The 20912-nt window shown below is 56.9% G+C and overlaps 4 protein-coding genes across 6 annotated transcripts in view; all 4 read left to right on the top strand.

The window, feature by feature from the left end:
* Positions 1-5645, top strand: part of XPO6 (exportin 6) — a 38604-nt gene extending 32959 nt beyond the window's left edge. Inside the window, exons 18-23 of the mRNA XM_057407941.1 lie at positions 401-515; positions 961-1132; positions 1565-1726; positions 2988-3086; positions 4018-4248; positions 4916-5645. Of these exons, the coding sequence (XP_057263924.1) occupies positions 401-515; positions 961-1132; positions 1565-1726; positions 2988-3086; positions 4018-4248; positions 4916-5017 (881 nt within the window). The 3' untranslated portion in view covers positions 5018-5645. The remainder of the gene's footprint in view (positions 1-400; positions 516-960; positions 1133-1564; positions 1727-2987; positions 3087-4017; positions 4249-4915) is intronic.
* A 2283-nt stretch (positions 5646-7928) lies between these two features.
* Positions 7929-10044, top strand: LOC130598498 (nucleoside diphosphate kinase, mitochondrial-like). The gene is made up of 5 exons (XM_057407987.1): positions 7929-8087; positions 9274-9404; positions 9523-9624; positions 9695-9807; positions 9893-10044. The coding sequence occupies exons 1-5, from the start codon at positions 7997-7999 to the stop codon at positions 10011-10013; spliced, it is 558 nt and encodes a 185-aa protein (XP_057263970.1). The 5' UTR covers positions 7929-7996; the 3' UTR covers positions 10014-10044.
* Positions 10045-10654: 610 nt separating this feature from the next.
* Positions 10655-16119, top strand: DECR2 (2,4-dienoyl-CoA reductase 2). Of its 2 annotated transcripts, none has more exons than XM_057407980.1 (9): positions 10655-10797; positions 10916-10984; positions 11251-11302; positions 13040-13175; positions 13285-13409; positions 13931-14024; positions 14291-14395; positions 14951-15168; positions 15897-16119. In XM_057407980.1, the coding sequence occupies exons 1-8, from the start codon at positions 10700-10702 to the stop codon at positions 15166-15168; spliced, it is 897 nt and encodes a 298-aa protein (XP_057263963.1). In that variant the 5' UTR covers positions 10655-10699; the 3' UTR covers positions 15897-16119. The 2 variants fall into 2 exon arrangements, with proteins under 2 accessions (XP_057263963.1, XP_057263962.1); XM_057407979.1 differs by having other exon boundaries at positions 14951-15139.
* Positions 16120-18155: 2036 nt separating this feature from the next.
* Positions 18156-20912, top strand: part of RAB11FIP3 (RAB11 family interacting protein 3) — a 78111-nt gene continuing 75354 nt past the window's right edge. Inside the window, exon 1 of one of the 2 annotated variants that reach the window (XM_057407948.1) lies at positions 18156-18655. In XM_057407948.1, coding sequence (XP_057263931.1) covers positions 18335-18655 — 321 coding nt within the window. In that variant the 5' untranslated portion in view covers positions 18156-18334. The remainder of the gene's footprint in view (positions 18656-20912) is intronic. The other variant, XM_057407950.1, reaches the window with a different exon arrangement.

The following is a 20912-nucleotide window of genomic DNA, read 5'->3' on the forward strand; positions in this document are numbered from 1 at the left end:
GCTGGATTGTGCCTCCAGCCCTCCCCCCACAAGCTGCAGAGCTGTTTTGGATTTCCTTGGGTTAACCCTGTACGAGTGGTGAGCAACTGGAGATCGCCCCAGACCATGGCCAAGGCTTTCCCCACACACTGTGTAGGCAGAGCAGACTAAGGGCCTTGCTGGTACTATTGTATTTGATCTGAGCCGCTTGGTGCTGCCTGTATTGGTCATCCTCAGCAGTTTTCAGAAATGGATGAACAGCCTTTAAACCCTGTAGTACTGGCTGTTGATTTCAGTTTCTAATGGCCTTCCTGCTAAATTTTTTAGAGTAAATAGGGTTCCCTGGAGCAAATCTCACATAAGACTCATTGATGGATTTGAATGTTACCTTAACACAGTCTTTTTGCTTTCCTGTTCTTAGATGTGACAGATGAGATGCTGAGCTTCTTCCTCACTCTGTTTCAAGGACTGAGAGTACAGATGGGAGTGCCTTTCACTGAGCAGATCATACAGACCTTCCTAAACATGTTCACCAGGTATTGTCCTGTGTTGGTTGCTGCTTTATATCCCTCAGGATGATCTGTCTTAGTAGGGGGCTCAAATAACAGGTCCCTGTCCCTAAAGAGTGTAGCGTTTCTAACCCAGACGGTCTGTGTCCAAACTTTTGTCATGTCCCAGGACTAGATCCAAGTAAAATGCTTCCAAGTATGAAGTGACCCAGCCCATGCACATCAATCACATGTCCCATCACAGTCTCAGCTCTCCCACGGACTTTCTAGAAGTGTGTGATGCTGAACTGGACTGTCATGTTGTCTGTTTAGTTCCTACCCAGAATCTGAGGGTGCCCCAACTCTGCCACTTAAGCTCTTATTCTGGAGTGCAGTCTGTCAGTCCTCAGTCAAAAACTAGTTCCCTTCTGTGGCTTCATCTCCTTAGCTTGTATTAAACAAGCTTCCTGTGCCATGACTGTTTCTGTTGTAGGGAGCAGTTGGCAGAGAGCATCCTCCATGAGGGCAGCACTGGCTGTCGGGTGGTGGAGAAGTTCCTGAAAATTCTACAAGTGGTTGTACAAGAGCCAGGCCAAGTGTTCAAACCGTTTCTACCCAGTGTCATCTCGCTGTGCATGGAGCAGGTCTACCCCATCATTGCGGAGGTAGGGCTGTTCTCACACGAGGTGGAGGATGGAAGAGACGGGAAGGGAAGGCATTGCTGGGGGTGTGGGAGCAATGAAGCCTTTAGCTTTCCAAGAGCTGTAAATATCAGTCCCTGTGCAGGGAAAACTGGGTAACAAATCAGTGGGAATTGGAAGCAGTGTGGGTGGAGGATTTTGTCAGGAATTGTCAAAAAAGAGGCTAAAATTACAGACATGCCCAAAGCAGGAGGTAAACTCAAAACTCAGTGACGTGTTCCTTAACATGATCCAACAACTGCTGAGTTCTGTGCCTGCCTTGGGGGGAAATGCTCTGATGCTCTGGCACCTTGGCTGCAAAGCACTGCTGGGGGTGGCCACCAGCTGTGGGATCCAGGGATGGGGGATTCCAGCACAGCAGCCTGCTTTGAGCTGTTTGCTCTCTTCTCATCCTAGCGCTCATCTCCTGATGTGAAAGCAGAGTTGTTCGAGCTGCTTTTCCGGGTCCTCCACCATAACTGGCGGTACTTCTTCAAATCTAGTGTGCTGGCTAGTGTCCAAAGAGGAGTAGCAGAAGAGCAGATGGAGAACGAAGCACAGTTCAGTGCCATTATGCAGGTAACAGCTACTTCCATGTTTGTCTAGAACTCTTTCTGCAGCAGAGCATATGCTGCTTGTGGCGGTGCATTAAACATGTGGGTGATGGGGTCTTGAGTGATGTCTTGCTTTCAGAAACAGCTGTAAATGAGAGCAGAGTGGTCTTGCTGATGTGCTCACAAGGCACAGTGCCTTGCTGCACAGGGAAGCAGGCATGGAGGAAAGAATGTTAATTCCTTTCCGTGCCTCATCCTGCAGTAAAAATAAATTACTAATGCTGACCCATTTACTTCTGTTACTAGTGTATGGTTAGCACCAGGACAAACTTCAGCGCAGGACAGTTTCCTGAGACCAAGATGTCTTTTGGTTTATATGGACTTGTTCTACGCTGTACCGTCGGATCTGGTAGAGAAGGGTCAGTGGGCTAATATCCTGTAGGCTTTTGCCTGGGGAATAGAAAAGGCAGAGGGCTGTCCAAGCATCTTTCTTACACCTGTAGCAGTGTAACACTTCCAAACCCACCCAAGTACCTCATTTTGGAAGATCTTCACATGGTAATCTCAGTACTAACTTCAGGCTGGTTGAAAATACTGAACTGCTTGTTTTACTACTTTGTTCCTGTTGTTTTGATGCAAAGCTCTTCTTTAATGTTCTGTAAATGCTTTTCATACAACCAGTGTTTTATGTTGAGGGTATTAATAGCTTGTGTGATGCTTTCTACCAGAGATCTGATTCTACCAGAACTGGCTCAGTCTTGAGGGGACTTGGCCTGGCTTTGCCCGTTTAACAAATGGTTGGTGTGGGGAAATGAACTTTTACATTCATCATGCCTTGAAGCAGCATCTTGTGAAATTCTGCTGCCTGTCTCTGTACAGAGTGTCTGCATCACATGTACAGTGTTTCAGAGGTTCTCAGTGTGTTTTCTCGCAGGGTCTATGCAGGCCAACCAGACTAGTTTAGCAGGATTCAGCAAATTTAGCTCTAGGCTCTTTACTGCTTCTGTAATGCCCAAGTCAGCCTCCCAGCTCCCGTCTCTAATGCCTTTCTGATTTAGTGCAGTCACCTTGGTCTTTTGGCTTGGATTGAGAACAGAACCTGTCCATGCGTTCTATTGGTGTTCATGCTTCCTGCCCTACAATTGCCTGTCATGTTCGTTGGCTACACTGAGAAGCAGCAGAGGCTCCCAGGGGCTTGTTCTGGTGTCAGGGTGAAAATGATGATGATCTGTGTGGCATGTCCAATGCTGTGACATCAAACCCCTTCAATTCTGCTTTGTTTGTAGGCATTTGGCCAGTCCTTCCTGCAACCTGACATTCACCTGTTCAAGCAGAATCTCTTCTACTTGGAGACACTGAACACCAAGCAGAAGCTGTATCACAAGGTGGGTCCTGGTTGTCCAATGTACACCGTGTGCATGGTAATAGGCAGGTGCTGTTCTAAGACTTCTTTTAAAACTACTCAGAAACTGAAGGTCAGGTTTTTTATGTCACAGCTGTTCTGTGATCCTGATGGATATGGTGCTGGTGACAGTGGCATTGCCACCTCCCTGATAACTGCTGGAGCAAGCACAGGAGGGATCCCAGCTCTAGTCAAAGCAAAGCCTTGATGTGTTCCCTCCTGTGACAGTGAGGGAAAGCAGAGAGTACACACAGCGACACTGCAGTTTGAGAAAGCAGGAATTAGTCCCTCCAGCATTCTCACTGTGTCAGCAGCAGCATATCTGATATTTACAGTCAAGTCACTGCCAGGTGGTTGTCTCTGTCAGTGTCATGTAGGCCCCATCTTCCAGACTCTCTAATTAGATCTCTGGGCTGCATTCACAATGGATTAAAGTTGGAATCCAGGGTCTTGCCCTTCTGGTCAGGCTGTGAAAGCAGAGCTTTCAAATTCACATCTGTGGTCACAGCTGAAGGACAGCCTGTCATGTTAACAACTGCCTGCTGCAGGCAGCTCGCCATATGCCCTGGCTTTCAGAAGCACGGGCCAGGGCTCAAACTGGCTTTGAGTTGGAATGGGACATGAAGCTCTTTGCTTAAAACTTGGGTCAGGTGCAAGGGTAAATGTGGCCAAACTCACTGTTAACTTTAAAGCTGATACTAATCCAGCTTATTGTAGCCACTCGTGATGTTGGCTTGGCTCAGGGAACTATCTCTGTGCTCACAAGAGTTGAAGCAGCCCTGTGCAGCCATGTCTGGTCTGCCCTTGATGAACCTGTATTTTTGGAGCAATGTGCTGGCTGCTGTGGTCCCTCGCTCCTGTGGGAGCACAGCTGGTGTGAAGACTCCTAACTGTGTCCTCCTCTCGCTGTGCAGAAGATCTTCCGGACAACCATGCTGTTCCAGTTTGTGAACGTGCTACTTCAGGTGCTTGTCCACAAGTCACATGACCTGTTGCAGGAGGAGATTGGCATTGCCACGTACAATATGGCCTCAGTGGACTTTGATGGCTTCTACTCAGCCTTTCTGCCCGAGTTCCTGGCCAGCTGTGATGGTGTGGACTCAAACCAGAAAAACGTGCTGGGAAGGAACTTCAAAATGGACAGGGTAAGAAGGGGGAGCGCTGCAGCAGGGTATCAGTATTCTCAGGATGCCTGGAATGTGGAGGCAGGAAGCCATGAGCTGCTTGGGATGGTGTTTTGAGGCAATTTTGTTCCAAGCACTTCCAATACTTGGCCACCTCTAGCCAAGGGTTCTCACTGTAGGTAGCAGAACTGCCATCTCAGCTCTGCTGAATGCTGTGGGAATCGGGGAACGTGCTTCCTGGAGGAAGTCTTCATAGGGGCAGACTGACATTTTCTAGAGTGGGACACCCAAATCCTCACCAAAATCTCACTCCAGCTGCTGGCCAGATGTTTGAGGGTTGCAGTGGAGACATCAGCAGAGTAGCTGTAATGCCCCACACTTCCTTCAACCCGCTGTATGGGGGTGAAGCAGATGGGGGAGGGGTTGGGTCTATAACCTCCCTATGGAAGGGAGTGCAGCAAGTTGTAGCTTCCATCTGCTGAAGCTTGTTTCTCTGTTGAGTGCTTCCTGTCCCATGGGAGATGGAGCTGTGTCCACTCCCTGTTGAAGGGCCACAGAACATCAGGTTTCCGGGGCTCAGGCTCCAGCAGAAGGGGGCTGGGTGTTGGGCCCTCGGTTCCTTTGTGTTTTCCACTTCTTGTAGGTGCTTTCCTGTTTGCAGTCTAATGGGTTGTTTGGTCTTTTCCAGGATCTGCCATCCTTTACCCAGAATGTGCACAGATTGGTGAATGACCTGCGTTACTACAGACTCTGCAACGACAGTTTGCCCCCTGGAACTGTGAAACTATAGTTACTGCACTGGACTCCTATTTTGATCACTGTAGGGAACAGATCCATGTTTCATTTTGCCACCATCTCTCCTCCCTGGTTTTGTCAGTCCTGCAGGGCGCCGTGTCTTGCACATGGGCACATCTTCTGGGATTCACGCACCACGCTTCCTTTCTTTTTCCTCCTCTCCCAACCCAAAGGGCCCCCAGCTGGAGTCAGCACTGTCTGCAGGATGTGTCTTAACGCCCAACCGCCGGGCACCTCAGCTAGAGGAACGTCCTTGCTGGGGTTTGGTTCTACTAAAGTAGCACTTTGTTGCGTCCGGAGATTTCTGTGGAGTTGTCTTGAGAGATCATGTACGTATCAAACGTGAGGCAGAAGCGCCAAAGACTACTTCAGACATTCGTACCTTCGTGTCATTCCACCTTCCTGCCCCTGCCCAGCTCTCAGAGGAGGAGTCTCCTGATGTTGGGACTGTTTTGGCACTTCTGTCACTCCTTGGTTTTTAAATTGCCTTGAATACCTCCCGCTGTCTGGGGGGATTAGAGACTTTTTTTGGGGTTTTTTTTAAACGTTTTCTCATCATTCCATTGTGATACTAAAACAACATGCTTAATGGAAATAAAGTGCTTACTTTGTTGTTTTAAAGACTTGTAACCTGCTTTAGTTTCCTTGTAGGCCTGTCACCAAGCCATTCTACTATAGGAAAGAGTGTTTTGTACTGCCTGACCAAGCAAGAGGACCAGCATCATCCATTCCATGCCCTGGATGCAGAAGGCTCCCACGAAGTCCAGCAGCTCCCAGACTGCTGCAGATCAGTGTTGGCTTTTCTCTGCTGTCCCCTCACTGTGTTTCGTACCTGTGTTCCCCGGTGTTTTCTGTTGTGGTCTGTTTATTGCCTCCAGCAGACCATTGTCTGTATTGATCCAAGAGCTGCCTGCTGGCAGAAATCTAACATTCAGGGTGTTGCATCACAGGAGACCTGAGCCGAAGGCCAGCTGCTGGCCAGACTGACCCGAGAGTGGCATTGAGCATAAGGTTAAAATCCCAGTCTCCAGTCAGGAACGGAGTTTTGGGGACTTGTGAATCTCCCACCATGCAGCTTGGAAGGATTTATTTTTCCCCTGGGTCCACTAGACGGGTAGATAGGACAGAGCTTTAAATCGGTCTTAATTCTCTGCAGTTACCAGGGCAGCTGCATAGTAAAACGGCACAGGTCACTGTGAAAGGAGAAGCCTGGAGGAGGTGTTCAGCCATAAACATATGTGGATGTGGGCGAGATGCTGCACGTGCACAACAGGGGGCGGGTGTATCTGGCTGGAGTGTAGGAGCACTTGCTTCATGGTTCCTTTATTTCCAGTTTTGTGGAAAACATCCTGCTCTATGTATGTTTGCTGTTGGAGATGTCTGCTGTTTGGATAACCTGTGTACAGGCAGAGCCTCACATCCAGGCTCTCTGAACTGGGACCAGTTTGATGTTTGGGTTTCAAACCCTCCAGTGAGCAGCTTGAGTTGGAGTTCAGCCCTGCCTCACCCGGTACAGTTCTGACAACTGCCAGCCACTGTCTGCACAGGTCATGGACCTTTGGAGACCAACATGAAGGTGGGTAATGGATGATCTGTCGCTGGGCTGCAGAGATCTGACCTCCTCCAGGTGAATGACCCTGAGCTCCCAGCAGCTGGAACTCTTGGAGATCTGGGGTTGTTCAGCCTGGAGAAGAGAAGGCTCCAGAGAGACCTCAGAGCAGCTTCCTGTGCCTAAAGGGGCTACAAGAAACCCGGAGAGGGGCTTTGGACAAGGGCCTGTAGGGACAGGACAAGGGAGAATGGCTTTAACCTGACAGAGGGGAGACTGAGATGAGCTCTTAGGCAGAAGCTCTTCCCTGTGAGGGTGCTGAGGCACTGGCACAGGGTGCCCAGAGAAGCTGTGGCTGCCCCATCCCTGGCAGTGTTCAAGGCCAGGTTGTATGGGGCTTGGAGCAACCTGGTCTAGTGGAAGGTGACCCTTCCCTTGGCAGGGGGGTGGAACTGGATGAGCTTTAAGGTTCCTTCAACCCAAACCATTCTGTGATTTAAGGAACCTGTACTGACAGCACATGGCTCAAAGCAGCAGTTCTTGGAGTAGCTCTTGGAGTGTCATCATCTGCATGTGAAACCTTGAGTCCTTGTTCTTCCTGTTGGTCATCAGGTGGATGAAGATGCAGTGCAGGGTCCAAACCTGGCCCTAGTCTCCTCAGCTGTCCCCTGCTCACCCCCAGTGTCAGCCCCTGCCCCCTCCTGCACCTCCCACCCTGGCCATTGTTTCCTTCAGTGGGCGGCTGTAGGGGTTTCATGCGCTGCTGGCACGGCTGCCCTCCCACAATGGTGCTGGTGCTTCTTTCTTGCAAAACCTCTGGTTGAGAGAGGGTGAAAGTACATGTTTGCCCCTGCATCAAGGGCAGCAGCTGGAAAGTGGCCAAAGCCCTGCCTTCAGCCCCTCTGCATGCACAGATAAATACTGAAGGGCACCTCAAAGCACCCCCTTCCTCTCTACCCTCACTGCAGGCACTGGAGAGGACCCTTTCCCCACCTCGGCCCACCTCTGTGGGGTGGGTGCCACTGTCTATATTGCACAATCTGTTGATCCATTTCTGCTCATGGAGAAGCCAATTGGGACGTTTTCTGGAATGGGGCAGAGCAGGGCCTGGGCCCTCCATGTCACCCCCAGGCTCTTTCTGAGCTGCTGTCCCAGGGTGTGGGGACAGGGAAACAGGAGATGGGGAGTAAGGAGTAAAATGCACATTGGAAACGCTCTCACCTCTGGCTCTGCTCTCATTGCGGCAGCGCTTGAAGCGCCCCGTTGCGGGGTGCTCCGGGCGGGGGGCTGTCCCGGTCCCGGCGGCTGCTTTAAGGGGAGGGACACGGCAAGCTCCTGACCCGGCCCCGGCCTCGGCCGGGCCCTTAAATTCTGCGCGGGGCGGCCGGGCCCCGCCGCGGCCAGGTCCGACCCGCCGGCCCTGCCATGGGCTCCCTGGGGCGCTGCCTGTCCCGGGGCCTGCTGTGGGGGCAGCTGAGCCCGAGCCGCGCCCCCGGGCCCCGCTGCTACGGCTCCGGTGAGACACGGCCCCTTCCCTCTCCTGCCCCGTCCTCATCCCGGCCTAGGGTCCGGTCCCTGTCCCCAGCCCCTTCCCTCTCCTGCCCCGGGGACCTATTCCCCATCCCTGCCCTGCCCCTAGGGGACCTTGTCCCCATCCTTGTCCCGACCCTGGGGACCAGGTCTCCATCCCCACTCTGTCCTCAGTCTTCTGTCCTTCGGGGGTCCCATCCCCATCCTGCCCCCATGTTGCCCCCCTGTCCCTCCATCCCAAGGGCAGCCCCAACCAGGGCAGGTGGCCCACGGCCTCCTGCGCTTTGTGGTGTGAGCTGCTCCCGGGGTCTCCTGCCCCAGCCCTGTGTGCTGGGATGTGGCAGAGCTGTGGCTGGTGGCTGCCCCAGCACCACCCTGCAGGTCCCAGGCTTGGTGTCCCCAGGGCTGCAATGGGAGGACAGGTGGGAACCTGGTGAACCTGGTCCATGTCCAGCAGCACCAGAGCAGCCGGTGGGCTCGTGGGGTTGCTGCCGCCAGCAGCGGCCCAGCCCCGCGGTCCAGGACAGGAGCACAAAGCCTGGGCTGGCAGCAGAACACCCCAGCTTGGTGTCCTCTGTCCCTCTGCCCTCCTCTTTTTCCTGTTCCCTCCACACCTCCAACTGGTGGGATGCAGTCCACCGGGGGACTCGTGTTCCCTCCTGCCAGCATGGCTCCAGTGTGGTGAAGGGGTGATGGTGATGCCAGACCTTGCTGTGCCATGGGGTGATAGTGAAGCCAGACCCTGCCATCCCACGGTGCTCCGTCTGCGTCTCCAGCTGGACAGCTGTGACCCGCTTTGTGCCCAGGCAGAGGGAAGCACCCGACGCCAGGCAGCAGCGATGGCACGCAGGGTGACACCGGCAGCACCAGCACAAGGACACGGTGTTTCAGAACCAGAGCCAGCCCATCCCACGCTGGGCTAAAGGGTGTTTCCTGGCCATGGACATGTGCCCAAGTGCCTGTCAAGGCTTTGCAGCGCGTCCCTCGGGTCCTTCTGAGGCACAGCTTGTCCAGGGGGACACGGCCTCGGGATGGGGACAGTTTCACCCTGCGGCAGCAGCTGTGGAGCAGCAGTCTCTGGTGCCCCGTGGGCAGCTTGGGGTGCTGCTGCCGTGTCCCCTGCCCGTGACCCGCCTCTGGTTGGTGACATTGGTCCCTCGGTCCCTGTCCAGCCCCCCCGGAGCTGCAGGAGAAGACGCTGGTGCTGGTGAAGCCAGACGCGGTGCAGCGGCGGCTTGTGGGCACGGTCATCCAGCGCTTTGAGCGGCGTGGCTTTAAGCTGGTGGCCATGAAGCTGCTCCAGGTACCCACTGAGCTGCCGCCCATACCCCCAGGCAGCCTGGCTCAGGGGGTGCTGGGACAGGGTTGCCAGTGGGGAACACTGGCCCCATGTCCCCAATGTGCCCCCACGCTGCCATCAGGCGGACCGGGGTCTCCTGGACAAGCACTACCAGCAGCTGCTGCAGAAGCCCTTCTACCCCGCGCTCCTCTCGTACATGACCTCGGGGCCGCTGGTGGCCATGGTGAGGGCTGCGATGTGGGGCTCGGGGGGCCTGGTGGGTGTGGGGGGCTCAGGTGTTCCCTGTCCCATAGGTGTGGGAGGGCTACAACGTGGTCAGGTCCACGCGGGCCATGGTGGGGGACACGGACTCGGCGGTGGCAGCAGCAGGGACCATCCGGGGGGACCTCAGCATGCACGTCAGCAGGTAGTGACCCCATGGCCCATGCAGGGCCGGTAGCGGGGCCAGACATGGCATCCCCTGCTCATGGCTCTGGCTTCATTCCATACAGAAACGTTGTCCATGCCAGTGACTCGGTGGAGACGGCCCAGCGGGAGATCAGCTTCTGGTTCCAGAGGGATGAGCTGGTGGCCTGGGAGAGCGGAGACCGGGACTACACCTATGGGCCATAGGGCAGCCCTTCAATAAACACCAGTGCCTCCAGCCCGGGCTCCGGTCTCCTCCCTTGGGTGCTACCAGCAAGCACTGGGGGCCACTGGGGCAGTAGTGGAAAGCTCTGGGGGCACCGGGATGTCACTGGGAGACTGGGATGGTACTGGGAAATTCTGGGATGCACTGAGGTATCCCCAGGGGGCACTGGAGTGGCATGGGAAAGGTCTGGGAAGTACTGGGGTGTCCATGGAGGGCATTGAGGCAATTCCGGGAAGCTCTGGGAGGCACTGGGATGGCCATGCCTGACACTGGGTTGATTCTGGGAAGTTATGGGGTGCACTGTGAAGCTCTCGGAGGCACTGGGCTGTCCCTGGGTGACACTGGGATGCACCGAGCTGTCCCAGGCATGCATTCAGATATCCCCAGAGGGCACCGGGAAGCACCGGGATGTCGCTCTGGGGGGGGCTCTGGGATGCAATGGGATGCATCGGGCCCCGTGCGGACACACAGGGGCGCTGCGGGACCCAGCTCCGGCCCCGCGCTGTTGCCAGGCAACGCCTGACGACGCCTGCGCATGCGGATTGCGGAGGCTGCGCCGGCGAAGACTACATCTCCCAGCAGGCCGTGCGGCTTTGTCCCGCCGTGCCTCGCCGCAGCGGGTCAGAGTTCGGGTTCGAGTGCCGGTGCTGGCGGGGGATCGCGCGCCATGGCGGAGGCCGCAGCGGCCTCCCGTCCGCCGCCGGACGTGGACAGCGATGAGTGCCTCCGCGAGTACAGGCACCTCTTCAGTCCCGACATCCTGGCGTCAGTGCCCGGCCATGGGGGCGCCGGGGGGAGTGCTGCGGCCGGCGCGCCGCTCGAGGCCGCCTCGGCCAGAGACCGGGCCCGGCGCTCGGCTCTGACCGTGCCTTTGTTCCCGCAGGGGCCAGGTCGCGTTCATCACCGGCGGCGGGTCGGGCATTGGCTTCCGCATCGCAGAGATCTTCATGAGGTGCGGCGTGACCGGGGAGGGCTCCCCGGGCTTCCTCGCCCTGAGGCGGGAGGGGTGTGCCGCTGGCCCTGGGGGCTGCGGGGCTCCGGTTCCCGCTCTGCTGCGCTGGGAGTCCCCCTCCTCGAGTCCTGCGGGCTCGGAGGAGCAGCGGTTCCTCCAGGGCCTCACGACACCGCTCACCGGCCGAGCCCCTGGTAACCCCGGGCCGGCGGTCAAGGTGGCTTAGCAGGCAGCCCCGCGAGGTCCTCACCCGCCCTTCTTCGCAGGCACGGCTGCCGGACTGTCATTGCAAGCCGGAACCTGCAGCGGGTGGTGGAGGTGAGTCTGGGACACAGAGCGGAAGGGAGAGCTGGGAATGCCTTGGGTAAGGCAACAGAAGAAATGGCTTATGACGGGGTCCCACCGGTGTACGTGAGCCTAGAGGAGGCCACAGAGATGCTGCAAGGGCTGGAGACTGAGATGAGCTCTTAGGCAGAAGCTCTTCCCTGTGAGGGTGCTGAGGCGCTGGCACAGGGTGCCCAGAGAAGCTGTGGCTGCCCCATCTCTGGCAGTGTTCAAGGCCAGGTTGGGTGGGGCTTGGAGCAACCTGGTCTGGTGGAAGGTGTCCCTGCCCGTGGCAGAGGGTTGGAACTGGATGAGCTTTAAGGTCCATCCAACCCAAACCAGTCTGGGATTCTGTGATGTCCTGGCTCTAAGTGCCTCAGTAACAGCAGTGATGAGAGGTGGGTGCAGGTTTAGGGGAGGTTGCAACCACAACGTCTCACAGTAGAGCTCAGTTAATTGTGGAACTTGGTACCTTCCCCCGCCAGCTTTAGGGGTGTCTGTTCCAGATACCACATTATCTTTCTGTTGATGGGACAGAAAGAAACAAACTGTGGGGAAGGTTTGTCAGCAGGGGAGTGGCAGGGCCCAAGGTCAAACTTGAATCTCAGCTCTGAGTAGGAGAAGGACCCCATGCCAAGGGATCTGTGTGATGAGGTGGGTACGCTGAGCCCCAGCATCTCAGTTCTCTTGTGTTTGGGGGTGAAGATGCAGGTCTGGAACATGCTGACTGAAGAAGCTGAATTCAACTATTTCTGCCTGGGGCAACTGAACGGAGCAAACACCCACCCTGGTGTGTCTGACCCCAGCTGGAGTCTGGCTGGTCACAGTTTCTGCTCCTCACCATGGCTTGTGCTCTGGTCTCAGACTGAAAGCAGCCTGACACGAGAGAGCTTTGTGGTTGCGTGCGTGAACTTCACTGCAGTATAACAAAGATCAAACCCAGTGCCTGGGGGTGAGCTGGCATGACCCAGCTGCCTCCCAGACATGGCTTGCTGTCATTCCACATTCCCTCATGCTCATGTGCGAGAAAGTTCAGCAGCTTTCTAGTCCTCAGGGGCTGGAGTTTTTGGAGTACACATGGACTGCTTTCCCAGGCTCTTGGCGTACGTGTGGGTTGGTTGGTGCTCAAAGCTTCCCACAGAAGGGCCTGACAAGCCCAGGCAGGAACACAGAGCATCACTGGGTGTTGTGTGGGGTTGCTGCTGAGCTCAGGGTCCCCTGTGCTGAATTAGCCAGGGGGAAACATGTCCTTAATGGGCACCTTGGGGTGGCAGAGGCTGAGCTGCAGAGCTGGCCTGAGCTGCCTTTGGGGCAGACACCCTGGTAACTGCTGCTCTGCCCTTTTGCCTACTGACATATTTTGAATGTAAAGGTTACTTGTGTCTGGCTCATGCCTTGTTGGGGTTCAGCCATTGTACCTGCCCTGCAGAGATGTTGCTCGGGGTGTGCTGTGTCGATGCAGGGTCATGGAGGTATCTGGGCTTAGTGAGCTGTGGCCCGGAGGCAGCCTGGTGTTTGGGAGGAGCTGTAGGAGCTTTCTCAGCTACCTCAGGGCTTTAGCTGGAGGGTGATGCTGTGCTGGAGCTGTGTTTGGGCAGGTCTGTCACCTGCCTGCAGCGTTTGCTGTGTGCTGACCGCGATGTGGCTCCTGCCTGAGTTCTTGCTCTGGGACTAACGCCTGCTGAAGAAGGGAGTCCCAGAAAGGATCTCAAGTCTCCTCCTGTTTTGCAGGCCTCCAAGAAGCTGGTGGCAGCCACAGGCCAGCAGTGCCTGCCTCTGTCCATCGATGTCAGGCAGCCCCAAACCATCGTGGCAGCAGTGGATGAGGCACTGAGAGAGTTCAAGCAGATTGACATCCTCATCAATGGTGAGTTGCTGCAGTGGCTGGGGGAGATTTGGTACAGGCTCCCTGCCAGAAAAGGCATTTCCTGCCCCTGGAGCTGGTCCTGACTGTGTCCTGGCTGCTTGTTCTTCAGGTGCTGCAGGAAACTTCCTGTGCCCAGCCAGTGCCCTGTCCTTCAATGCCTTCAAGACTGTGATAGATATCGACACCATTGGCACCTTCAACACCTCCAAAGTCCTCTTTGAGAAGTATTTCCATGTAAGTGGAACCAGGGCCAGAGGACTTGGTGGAGGGGCTCCTGTAGGCAGGGGGTTAGTGCCAAACAAACCATGCTTTGCTCCTGAGAAATTGAGGGAAGCGTGGAGGGCAAAAGGGAGCACAGCACCCATGTACCCAGGGCTGTGCTGCTGCCACCCACCCTGCTCAGCCCCACTCTGTTCCCTCACTGGGACTGGGAATCCCGCTTGTCCCTACCCCTGGAACTTTAACAGTTGTGGCACCTTCCCGTGCTTTGCCACATGCTGGGGAAGAAGCTGTGATCTGCTCCTTTTCCAGTTCCTCTGCTTTCCCGTGGCCTTTGCTTATCCCCTGCATCTCCCCGCTCTCTGGAGAGTCCCCACTGGGTGCCCTAGCTCAGTCAGACCAGGTGGGCAGTGCTGCCCAATGATGCCTCAGCAGTGCAGAGCTGGCAGTGCCAGCCCAGCTCTTGTCCCACTGCTCTTACATGAGAGCACTTGTGCAGCTCCCAGCCTAACACCGCGTCTCCTTTCCTTCCTCAGGACCACGGTGGAGTCATTGTCAACATCACTGCAACACTGAGCTACCGAGGGCAGGCCCTGCAGGTGCATGCTGGTACTGCTAAGGCTGCCATAGGTACCTAAGCACTCCTTGCTGGGGCTCTGAGCTGTGTGGGGCCAGGAAGGAAGCCAGTTCTTCACAAATATTGGGGTGGGAAGACATCCTTGGGAGAGGTGAATATGAATTGGTGTGGCTACTACATGCCTGATTTTGGGATGAGGCTCTTCTCTCCCCCAGGGCTCTTCCGGGGTCCTTTGCTCTTGGCCAGTCTTCTGTGTCCTCCAAACGTTACTGGAATGGCTCTGCTCTCGTTTCTCAGTCCTGTTGTGATCCCTTCCCAGATGCCATGACCCGTCACCTTGCTGTGGAGTGGGGACCCAACAACATCCGAGTGAACAGCCTGGCACCGGGCCCCATTACTGGCACTGAGGGCTACCGGCGGCTTGGTGAGGGCAACGTGGGGCTCCTGTCTTTGCCTTTGTGATGGCTTCCTGGCATCTGCTTGGGAGGGGACTGAGGGACCACCAGGGCTGTGCAGCTCATGGGGCTGTTGCTGCTGAGCATGGCTGGCCTGTGCCTGCACTGGTGTGTCCCTTATGGGGGGCAGTCCTCCCTGCATCCTCGGTACCTCGCAGGGCACTGATTTTAGTCTGTCAAGCATCAGCTTTCTGAGCTTTGATGACATGATGTAACATACTCAGCCCAGCCAGCTGCCCTGCCTGATGGTTGCAGTCCATCAGTGGAGTGCTGGTTCAGCCCTGGAGGCTGGAAAGGCTCTACAAGGTCCTGTCTTAAGCTCACTGTGCAGTACAAACCCCACTGCTGGGTTTGAACTCCCCTCGTTTAACTCTCTACTCAGGCCTTTGGCCCTGGGCTGTCCCCAGGGCTGTACCAGGATCTCACCAGGTTCCCTGGACTCTTGGCAAGCCGCATGCAGTGTTTGGCAGCAGTGGTGGTGGGCTGGTGGGCCTGTGATCGAGGTTGACGTCTCCCTCTCCTAGGTGGGAAGTTTGCTGAGGAAGCAAGCCATTTCAACACAATACCCCTGCAGCGTGCAGGGAACAAGACGGAGATCGCCCACAGCACGCTGTACCTGGCGAGCCCCCTCTCCTCCTATGTGACAGGCACCACCCTGGTCGTGGATGGTGGGAGCTGGCTGACCTCTGCCAACAGCTTCCCTGCCTTGCTGGGTATTGCTTCATCCTCTGCTAAACTCTAGGTGATGTGCATTTCCCCCTCCATGGGACTAGAGCAGGGCCTCTGTCACAAACCCTGTTGCCCCATGGTATGGGGGGTACAACTGATCTTGCAGTGGGTATGGTGTTACCTTCTGCAGGTGTCCTGGTTGTCCCAGGCTCTGCCCCTCCTGAGGCACATACTGTGTTGGGGAAGAGGAAGGTTCTGGGTATTGGGGTCTGTGGGTGAGGACAGCCAGCACAGCTCTCAGTTTGGCAGTGCTTGTTCTCAAACCTTCCTCTGCCTTTGGGATGGAAGAAAAGGGTCACAAGCCATGGTGTGGTCAGAGCAGGCACAGAGCAAATGGAGAACATCTCTGCATCCTCATGGACAGTCCCTAGGGATGAGGTGGGAAGGGCAGGTGACCTGGCTGGGTTTTTCCTCTGAGCCGGCAGTTGACATGGTACCCCTTGTTCTGCTGGAGGATGCTTGTCTGGACACTGCTGTGTGTCCCCTGAAGTGATAGGGTGTTCCTTTTCTGTGTCCCACCAGCAGGATTGGGCACAGAGAGTCCTGACAGCCTCTGCCTCCCTTTTCCTTCCTTCCTTGTGTGAGCTACTGCAGCATGTTGTGTGTCACTGCCTGTGTCTGCAGAGGTGGGAAGGAAGCTGGTGCTTCCTGGGAGAGGGGTCTCCTTCCTTCCCCTCTCTCTCTGCAGGTGCTGCCTCATGAGCAGGGCAGGACTGTACCCACCTCCATGCTGTCTTGCAGATTTCTGGGCTGCAGGAGCAAACAAAAATCACTGATGGACAGCCTGAGACTGACCGATGGACAGGAACAGGACCGAACGCTGCTGCGCTGGGACACCTCGGGGTGCTGGCTCCCCAGTGGAGCTGATGGCTGGTGCGGGGTGATGCTGCTGATCCTGCATCAGCTGGGAGGCGGGAGCCCCAGCAGTGCTGTGGGGAGCAAGCCCACCCTTCACCCCACCATTCTGTGCTGATGTGGCTGAGGGTGCAGGGACAGCACAGGGTGAGTGGGCTGTGTTCCAAGTTGTTCTCCTGACTTTTCCCAAGTCCCAGGCAGTACCTCCCATGGATTATCCATCTTCTTCCTCTTCTGTCCTCCATCTCAGCCTGAGAGCTGCCCAGGACCCCCAACAGCAGCTTCTTTTGGGGCCTGGGGTTCAGTTCAGCTCTGGGGCCAGCTCGGCATGGCAGGAGGAGCTGGTGGCTCTGGGAGGGGAAACAAGGGCCAGGCTGGCCCCTGGCAGCAGGAGTCTGACATGGGGCAGTGGTCCCCAGAGGCTGCCATGGATGGTGGATGCAGGAGCAGAGGTAGTGTGAGGTCACATCCCACTGGAGCTGGCTCTAGCTGCTGTGGGTCACAGCAGTTATCTCTTGGGAGCCTGAGGTCTCCAGTTGTCTGTCTGGCACCCATCTGTCTGTCACGCCAGTGTCAGGCTGTCTCCTTCCTCCACAGGGACACTATAGCTGAGGGTCAATCAAGGGCTAGATAAAATCCTCTCCTTCCCTAGCAGGGTGCTGAGCTACCGAGCGGCTGGAGCTCAGCCCGTGTCTGGTGCCAGCACCTGGGGGAGGGACACACTGTTGTGTGCAGCAGGCTGATGCTGCTTGACAGCAGTTTTTAAGCTTATCCTGAATTCCATGAAGCTTTTCCTACTTGATTTTTCCTACTTCATTGTAGACTTGCCAGGTTTTGCTCCTTCCTCCAGGCCATGAATAAAGAACTTCCACCCTGAGCTGTGATGCCTCTCATCAGTTTGACTGTGCCAGGGGATGATCCTGAAGGTTTGGCTGCTGGAAGCTTGGGAATGCTTCTTCTGCTTGTCTTGTGAGGCAGCAGCATCAGGAGCTTTAGGAGTCTTTGGTCAGAGCATTGCTGCAGTAGCTTGCTGCTGCATGAGCAAAGCCTGCACGTGTGCCCTGCCATGCTGGCTGATCCTGCTGCTCCAAATTGGGCCCTGAGGGAGGGTGGAAAACTTGTTCCCATTAGCAGAGTCTTGTGTGGTCCCAGTGCTGCAGGACAGAGCTGCTGAGAAGACTTGGGGGGGAGACTCGCTGACCCTGTCAGAAGAGATGGGGATGTGGTGCTTGAACTGAGGTCCTTTGCCTGGGTGTCTTCTGAGGCTTGCCTCCAGCCACAATATCCCTCTTCCCAGGTATCAGGATGAGTATTTTCTACTGGAGAAGGTACGGGTTTGATGTTTGTTCGTCCCTGCTGCGGTCTCCTGCTCTCAGGTTCCAGGAGGGTCTGCGTACGGAACCGTGCCTTGTTGAACCACACACAAGTGAGGTGGGGACTGTCCCCGCGTGCAGGAGAAGCTGTGGTCCCTCGGAGAGGCCTTAGCTTTAGGCACACCCTGACAGCCCCCTCAGCGTGGGGCACATCGAGACACATCCCGAGCGCCGGGGGCAGGGTCAGCCCGAGCTGGGTGGTGCAGAGCTGCCGCTAACGGGCTGGGGACGCCAGCAGCCACGCGAGTAAAACCGGGGGGCTTGGGCAGTCTGGGGACAGGGGCTGCCGGACCCCGGGGCGGGGCGCTAGGGGGTCCGGTGCCCCCGGTGCACGGTTACCCCCTGCAGAGGGGTGCGCAGGCCCCCCCCCCCCCAGCCAGTGCCCCGTGCCCGCGGGGGTGGGAAAGGGCAGCACGTGCAAGCGCCCCGCGCGCCGGACGCAGGGAAGGGGCGTGACCCCAGCGCGGCCTCGCTCTGCCGTCAGGGCGGGTGGGCGGGGCCTCGGCACAGGCAGGCGGGTTACGTCACCGTCCACTGGCCGCCGCTGCGGCGGCGGTGCCGGTCGGATCTGGGGGTTCTCTGCGGGCTGCCGTAGAGCGGCGGCGCGGGCGGGCGGGTTGTTTCTCGGCGCCGCCGCCTCCTCACCTGACCGCGGGGAGCAACCGCGTTCTCAGGCGCTCGGGGCCGCCCCTCCCGCCGGGCGGAGCGGGGCTGTCCCTGGTGGCGGCGGGGTGGAGCAGGGCTGTCCCCGGTGGCGGTGCTGCGGGAGGGGCCGGCGCCGGCTCGCACAAAGCCTTGCGCCCGGGAGCGGGCGGAGCTATCGGCATCACCGCCCCGGTACCGGGAGCGCCGCGCCGGGCGGCCGCGATGTGAGCGGGTGATGGCTGCGGGGCATGGCCGCCGGGCAGCAGCAGCGGCGGGGCGGGCGGCGGCGGGCGCTGAGCGCCGCCGATGAAAATGGAGCCGCATCCGCCGGCGGCCGTGCCCGAGCCCCCGTTCCCCCGGGGGCCGTGGCGAGACGGGCCGAGCCCGGAGCTGGAGCTAGAGCTAGAACCGGAGCTGGGCCTCTGGGCACCTGAGGCCGCTGAGCCCGCCCTGGGGCCACCGCCGTGGTCCCCGCAGGAGCTGGGGGGCTGCCCCGACGAGACCCCGGCCCGGCCCGAGGAGGAGCCGCGCCTCCGCCCCGTCTTCGACGCCCTGGATAGCGATGGCGACGGCTTCGTGCGAGTGGAGGAGTTCATCCAATTCGCCACGGCCTACGGTGCTGAGCAGGTGAGGCCGCGCCACCGGGCACCGTCCCGGGCCCGCCCCGGCGCGGGCAAGGCCGCCTCCCGCATCTGCCCACCCGGGGACCGGGTGCTGTGCCTCTGGTTGGTGTAACCCGGCGGAGCTTCCCTGGGGCCGTCGGTAGACCCGTGTGTGCCTGAGGGGCAGCTCGTGACCACGTCGAGCCTCGGGAGAGCGGGTCATGAGGGAGAGCAGTGTCCGTGTCCCGGTGAAGGGCATGTGCGGGCTTCAAGGGGTGCGGGAGGCACGGAGGGAGCTGGACAGAACCGATTTTCCAGGTCCCAATCCGCTTGGAGCAGCATCCCAGCGATGCTGCTGTGCGCCCGCATCCCCTCTCTTTGTTCTCCATCAGTACCACATTGAGGTGTGAGCAGCTCCAGCGTCTGAGGGACCAGAAGCTGCATCTTGGGATCGGCTACTTTCCCCCGGGGTGGCCTTGCTGTCCCCACGCTGGGTGTGCGCTACCTTGCTTATCCCGGGTCTGTGTTTTTTCCCCTTCTTTCTGCTGCTTTCGATCACGGTGAGCTTGTGTTTCCTTGCACCGGATCAGATGTGATGTAATTTGAAGCTGCCTGGTATGACCCAAAATGGAGCGAGCTCCAGCAGCATACCAGGGAATGGGAATGGATTTGTGCACCGTTTGTTGGCCTATGCTGATGTCTCTACAAGAAAAAATATTTACTCTTTTAATGCGTGCAGGTATTGGGAAGTTCCTGTGTGCTCACCCGGGAGATCTGCCTTAATTCTCCAGCTGAGGCTGCTGGGCACGTATTAAAGTGGCATGACAAAGCAAATCATCATGTGTGAAGGAGTGTTTTGGTGGAGGAAGGGCTTTTCATCTCTGTCCTCATAGTGAAAATGCTTCTTAAAGATAAAACAGAGGCATTTCTTATAGAAAACAGCTCTATAAAGTGCAGATGTGTAACTTCTCTGCCAGATTCCTGCTGTGGATCATTTACCGCCTAACCGTGTGGTTAACCAGGTAGCGTAATGGCACCGGGGAGTGTTACAAGATCATCTCAGCAGCGTGCTGCTGCATCTGCTGGGTGGGAGAACCTTTATTCAGTGTAAAGCCTCTGACTTGCATCTTCCTGCTGCGGTCCAGGCGCTCCCTGCATTCCCCCCCTTGCTCTTGCTGGCAGAGAAAACACGAGGTTGTGTCACTCCATGGATGCTCACGGACCCCGGGTGCGATGGCCGTGGCTCTGGGGCATGGTGGGAGCTGGCCAGGCGGCTCTTTGCCTCAGTGCGCCTATCCCTTGATGTGGAGAAGGCCAAGTGCATGGGAAGCAGGATGTCCAGGGAGGGTTTGTGTTGCTAAGAGCTGCCTGTTCGCGTGGGCCCCACTTAGCAGTGGCTGTCTGTAGACTCCTCACCTTGGCTGTCCCTCTGAAGTGGCTTGTTCCTTCCCGCTGAGCACAGCTACCAGTGACGCTGTCTCTGCTGAAATACTTTATGCTTTTTAGATGCATTTATCTCCAGCAAGAGGCTTTTATAACTAACTCCCAACATGCAGAACAACTGTGTCTCTGTACAGCAAGTGCTGAGCACCCTAGTGAGGGTGATGTGGCAGCAGCCGAGCCAACAGGTAACACAGGCAGCTTAGGGAGTGCAGCCAGGTTCCTTTTGCATAGCCCGTCAATGGAGAAGAAGTAATATTTGGGCTTCCTCTGCATGCAAGAGGGGTTATTAGGAGCCTGCAGCTTAGATAAGCATGAGGGCACACTGAGTGTGAGGGAGGAGGGGGTTGTGGTGGGCTCTGTGAGCTCCCAGCAGACATGCAGAGTAATAAAGGGGGATGTTCTGGTGAAGTTTCTTGACCTGTTTTGTGTTAAGCAGATGTAACTTGGGGCAAAAAGAGGTCTTTTGGAAAATGGAAACCCACCTTGGGTGAAAGTTAAGGGATAGGAGTGTCACTGGGTCAGTGAAATGATGTTGAGGCAACTAAAAGGAATCTTCAGGGTGCTGCAGTACATCTGGAACTGGGAAGCTTGAAAGAGGTTCCTGGGTTGGATGGCTCAAGAAGGTGTTGGGTAGCAGTTGGCTGGGAGTTGTTAATGAGAAGCAAATTCCAGCCCTCTTACTATCAAGGAGGTACCTGCTTCCTTCCTTTCTGCCTCCTTCCTCCCTGTTTCTGGGTGTGTGCATGGAAGGTACGCATGCGGTGGTGGTGGGGTGGAAAGCTACATTTAAGCAGAGCACAAATCATCAGCTGGTTCATAAGAGGGCTGGAGGGCTGAGG

The sequence above is a fragment of the Pezoporus wallicus genome, unplaced genomic scaffold (genome assembly GCF_028554395.1).
Source record: "Pezoporus wallicus isolate ANWC-B61680 ecotype Strahan unplaced genomic scaffold, APGP_CSIRO_Pwel_v1 contig_4012, whole genome shotgun sequence".
Taxonomy (NCBI): Eukaryota; Metazoa; Chordata; class Aves; order Psittaciformes; family Psittacidae; genus Pezoporus; species Pezoporus wallicus.

Bases quoted from the DNA above. Each gene is read 5' to 3' on its own strand.
- LOC130598498 (XM_057407987.1), top strand. From the start codon at position 7,997: ATGGGCTCCCTGGGGCGCTGCCTGTCCCGGGGCCTGCTGTGGGGGCAG. The intron at 9,625-9,694 runs GTGAGGGCTGCG...CCTGTCCCATAG, and splicing joins CGGGGCCGCTGGTGGCCATG to GTGTGGGAGGGCTACAACGT. The intron at 9,808-9,892 runs GTAGTGACCCCA...CATTCCATACAG, and splicing joins CTCAGCATGCACGTCAGCAG to AAACGTTGTCCATGCCAGTG.
- DECR2 (XM_057407979.1), top strand. From the start codon at position 10,700: ATGGCGGAGGCCGCAGCGGCCTCCCGTCCGCCGCCGGACGTGGACAGC. The intron at 14,025-14,290 runs GTACCTAAGCAC...ATCCCTTCCCAG, and splicing joins TACTGCTAAGGCTGCCATAG to ATGCCATGACCCGTCACCTT. The intron at 15,140-15,896 runs GTATTGCTTCAT...GCTGTCTTGCAG, and splicing joins CAGCTTCCCTGCCTTGCTGG to ATTTCTGGGCTGCAGGAGCA.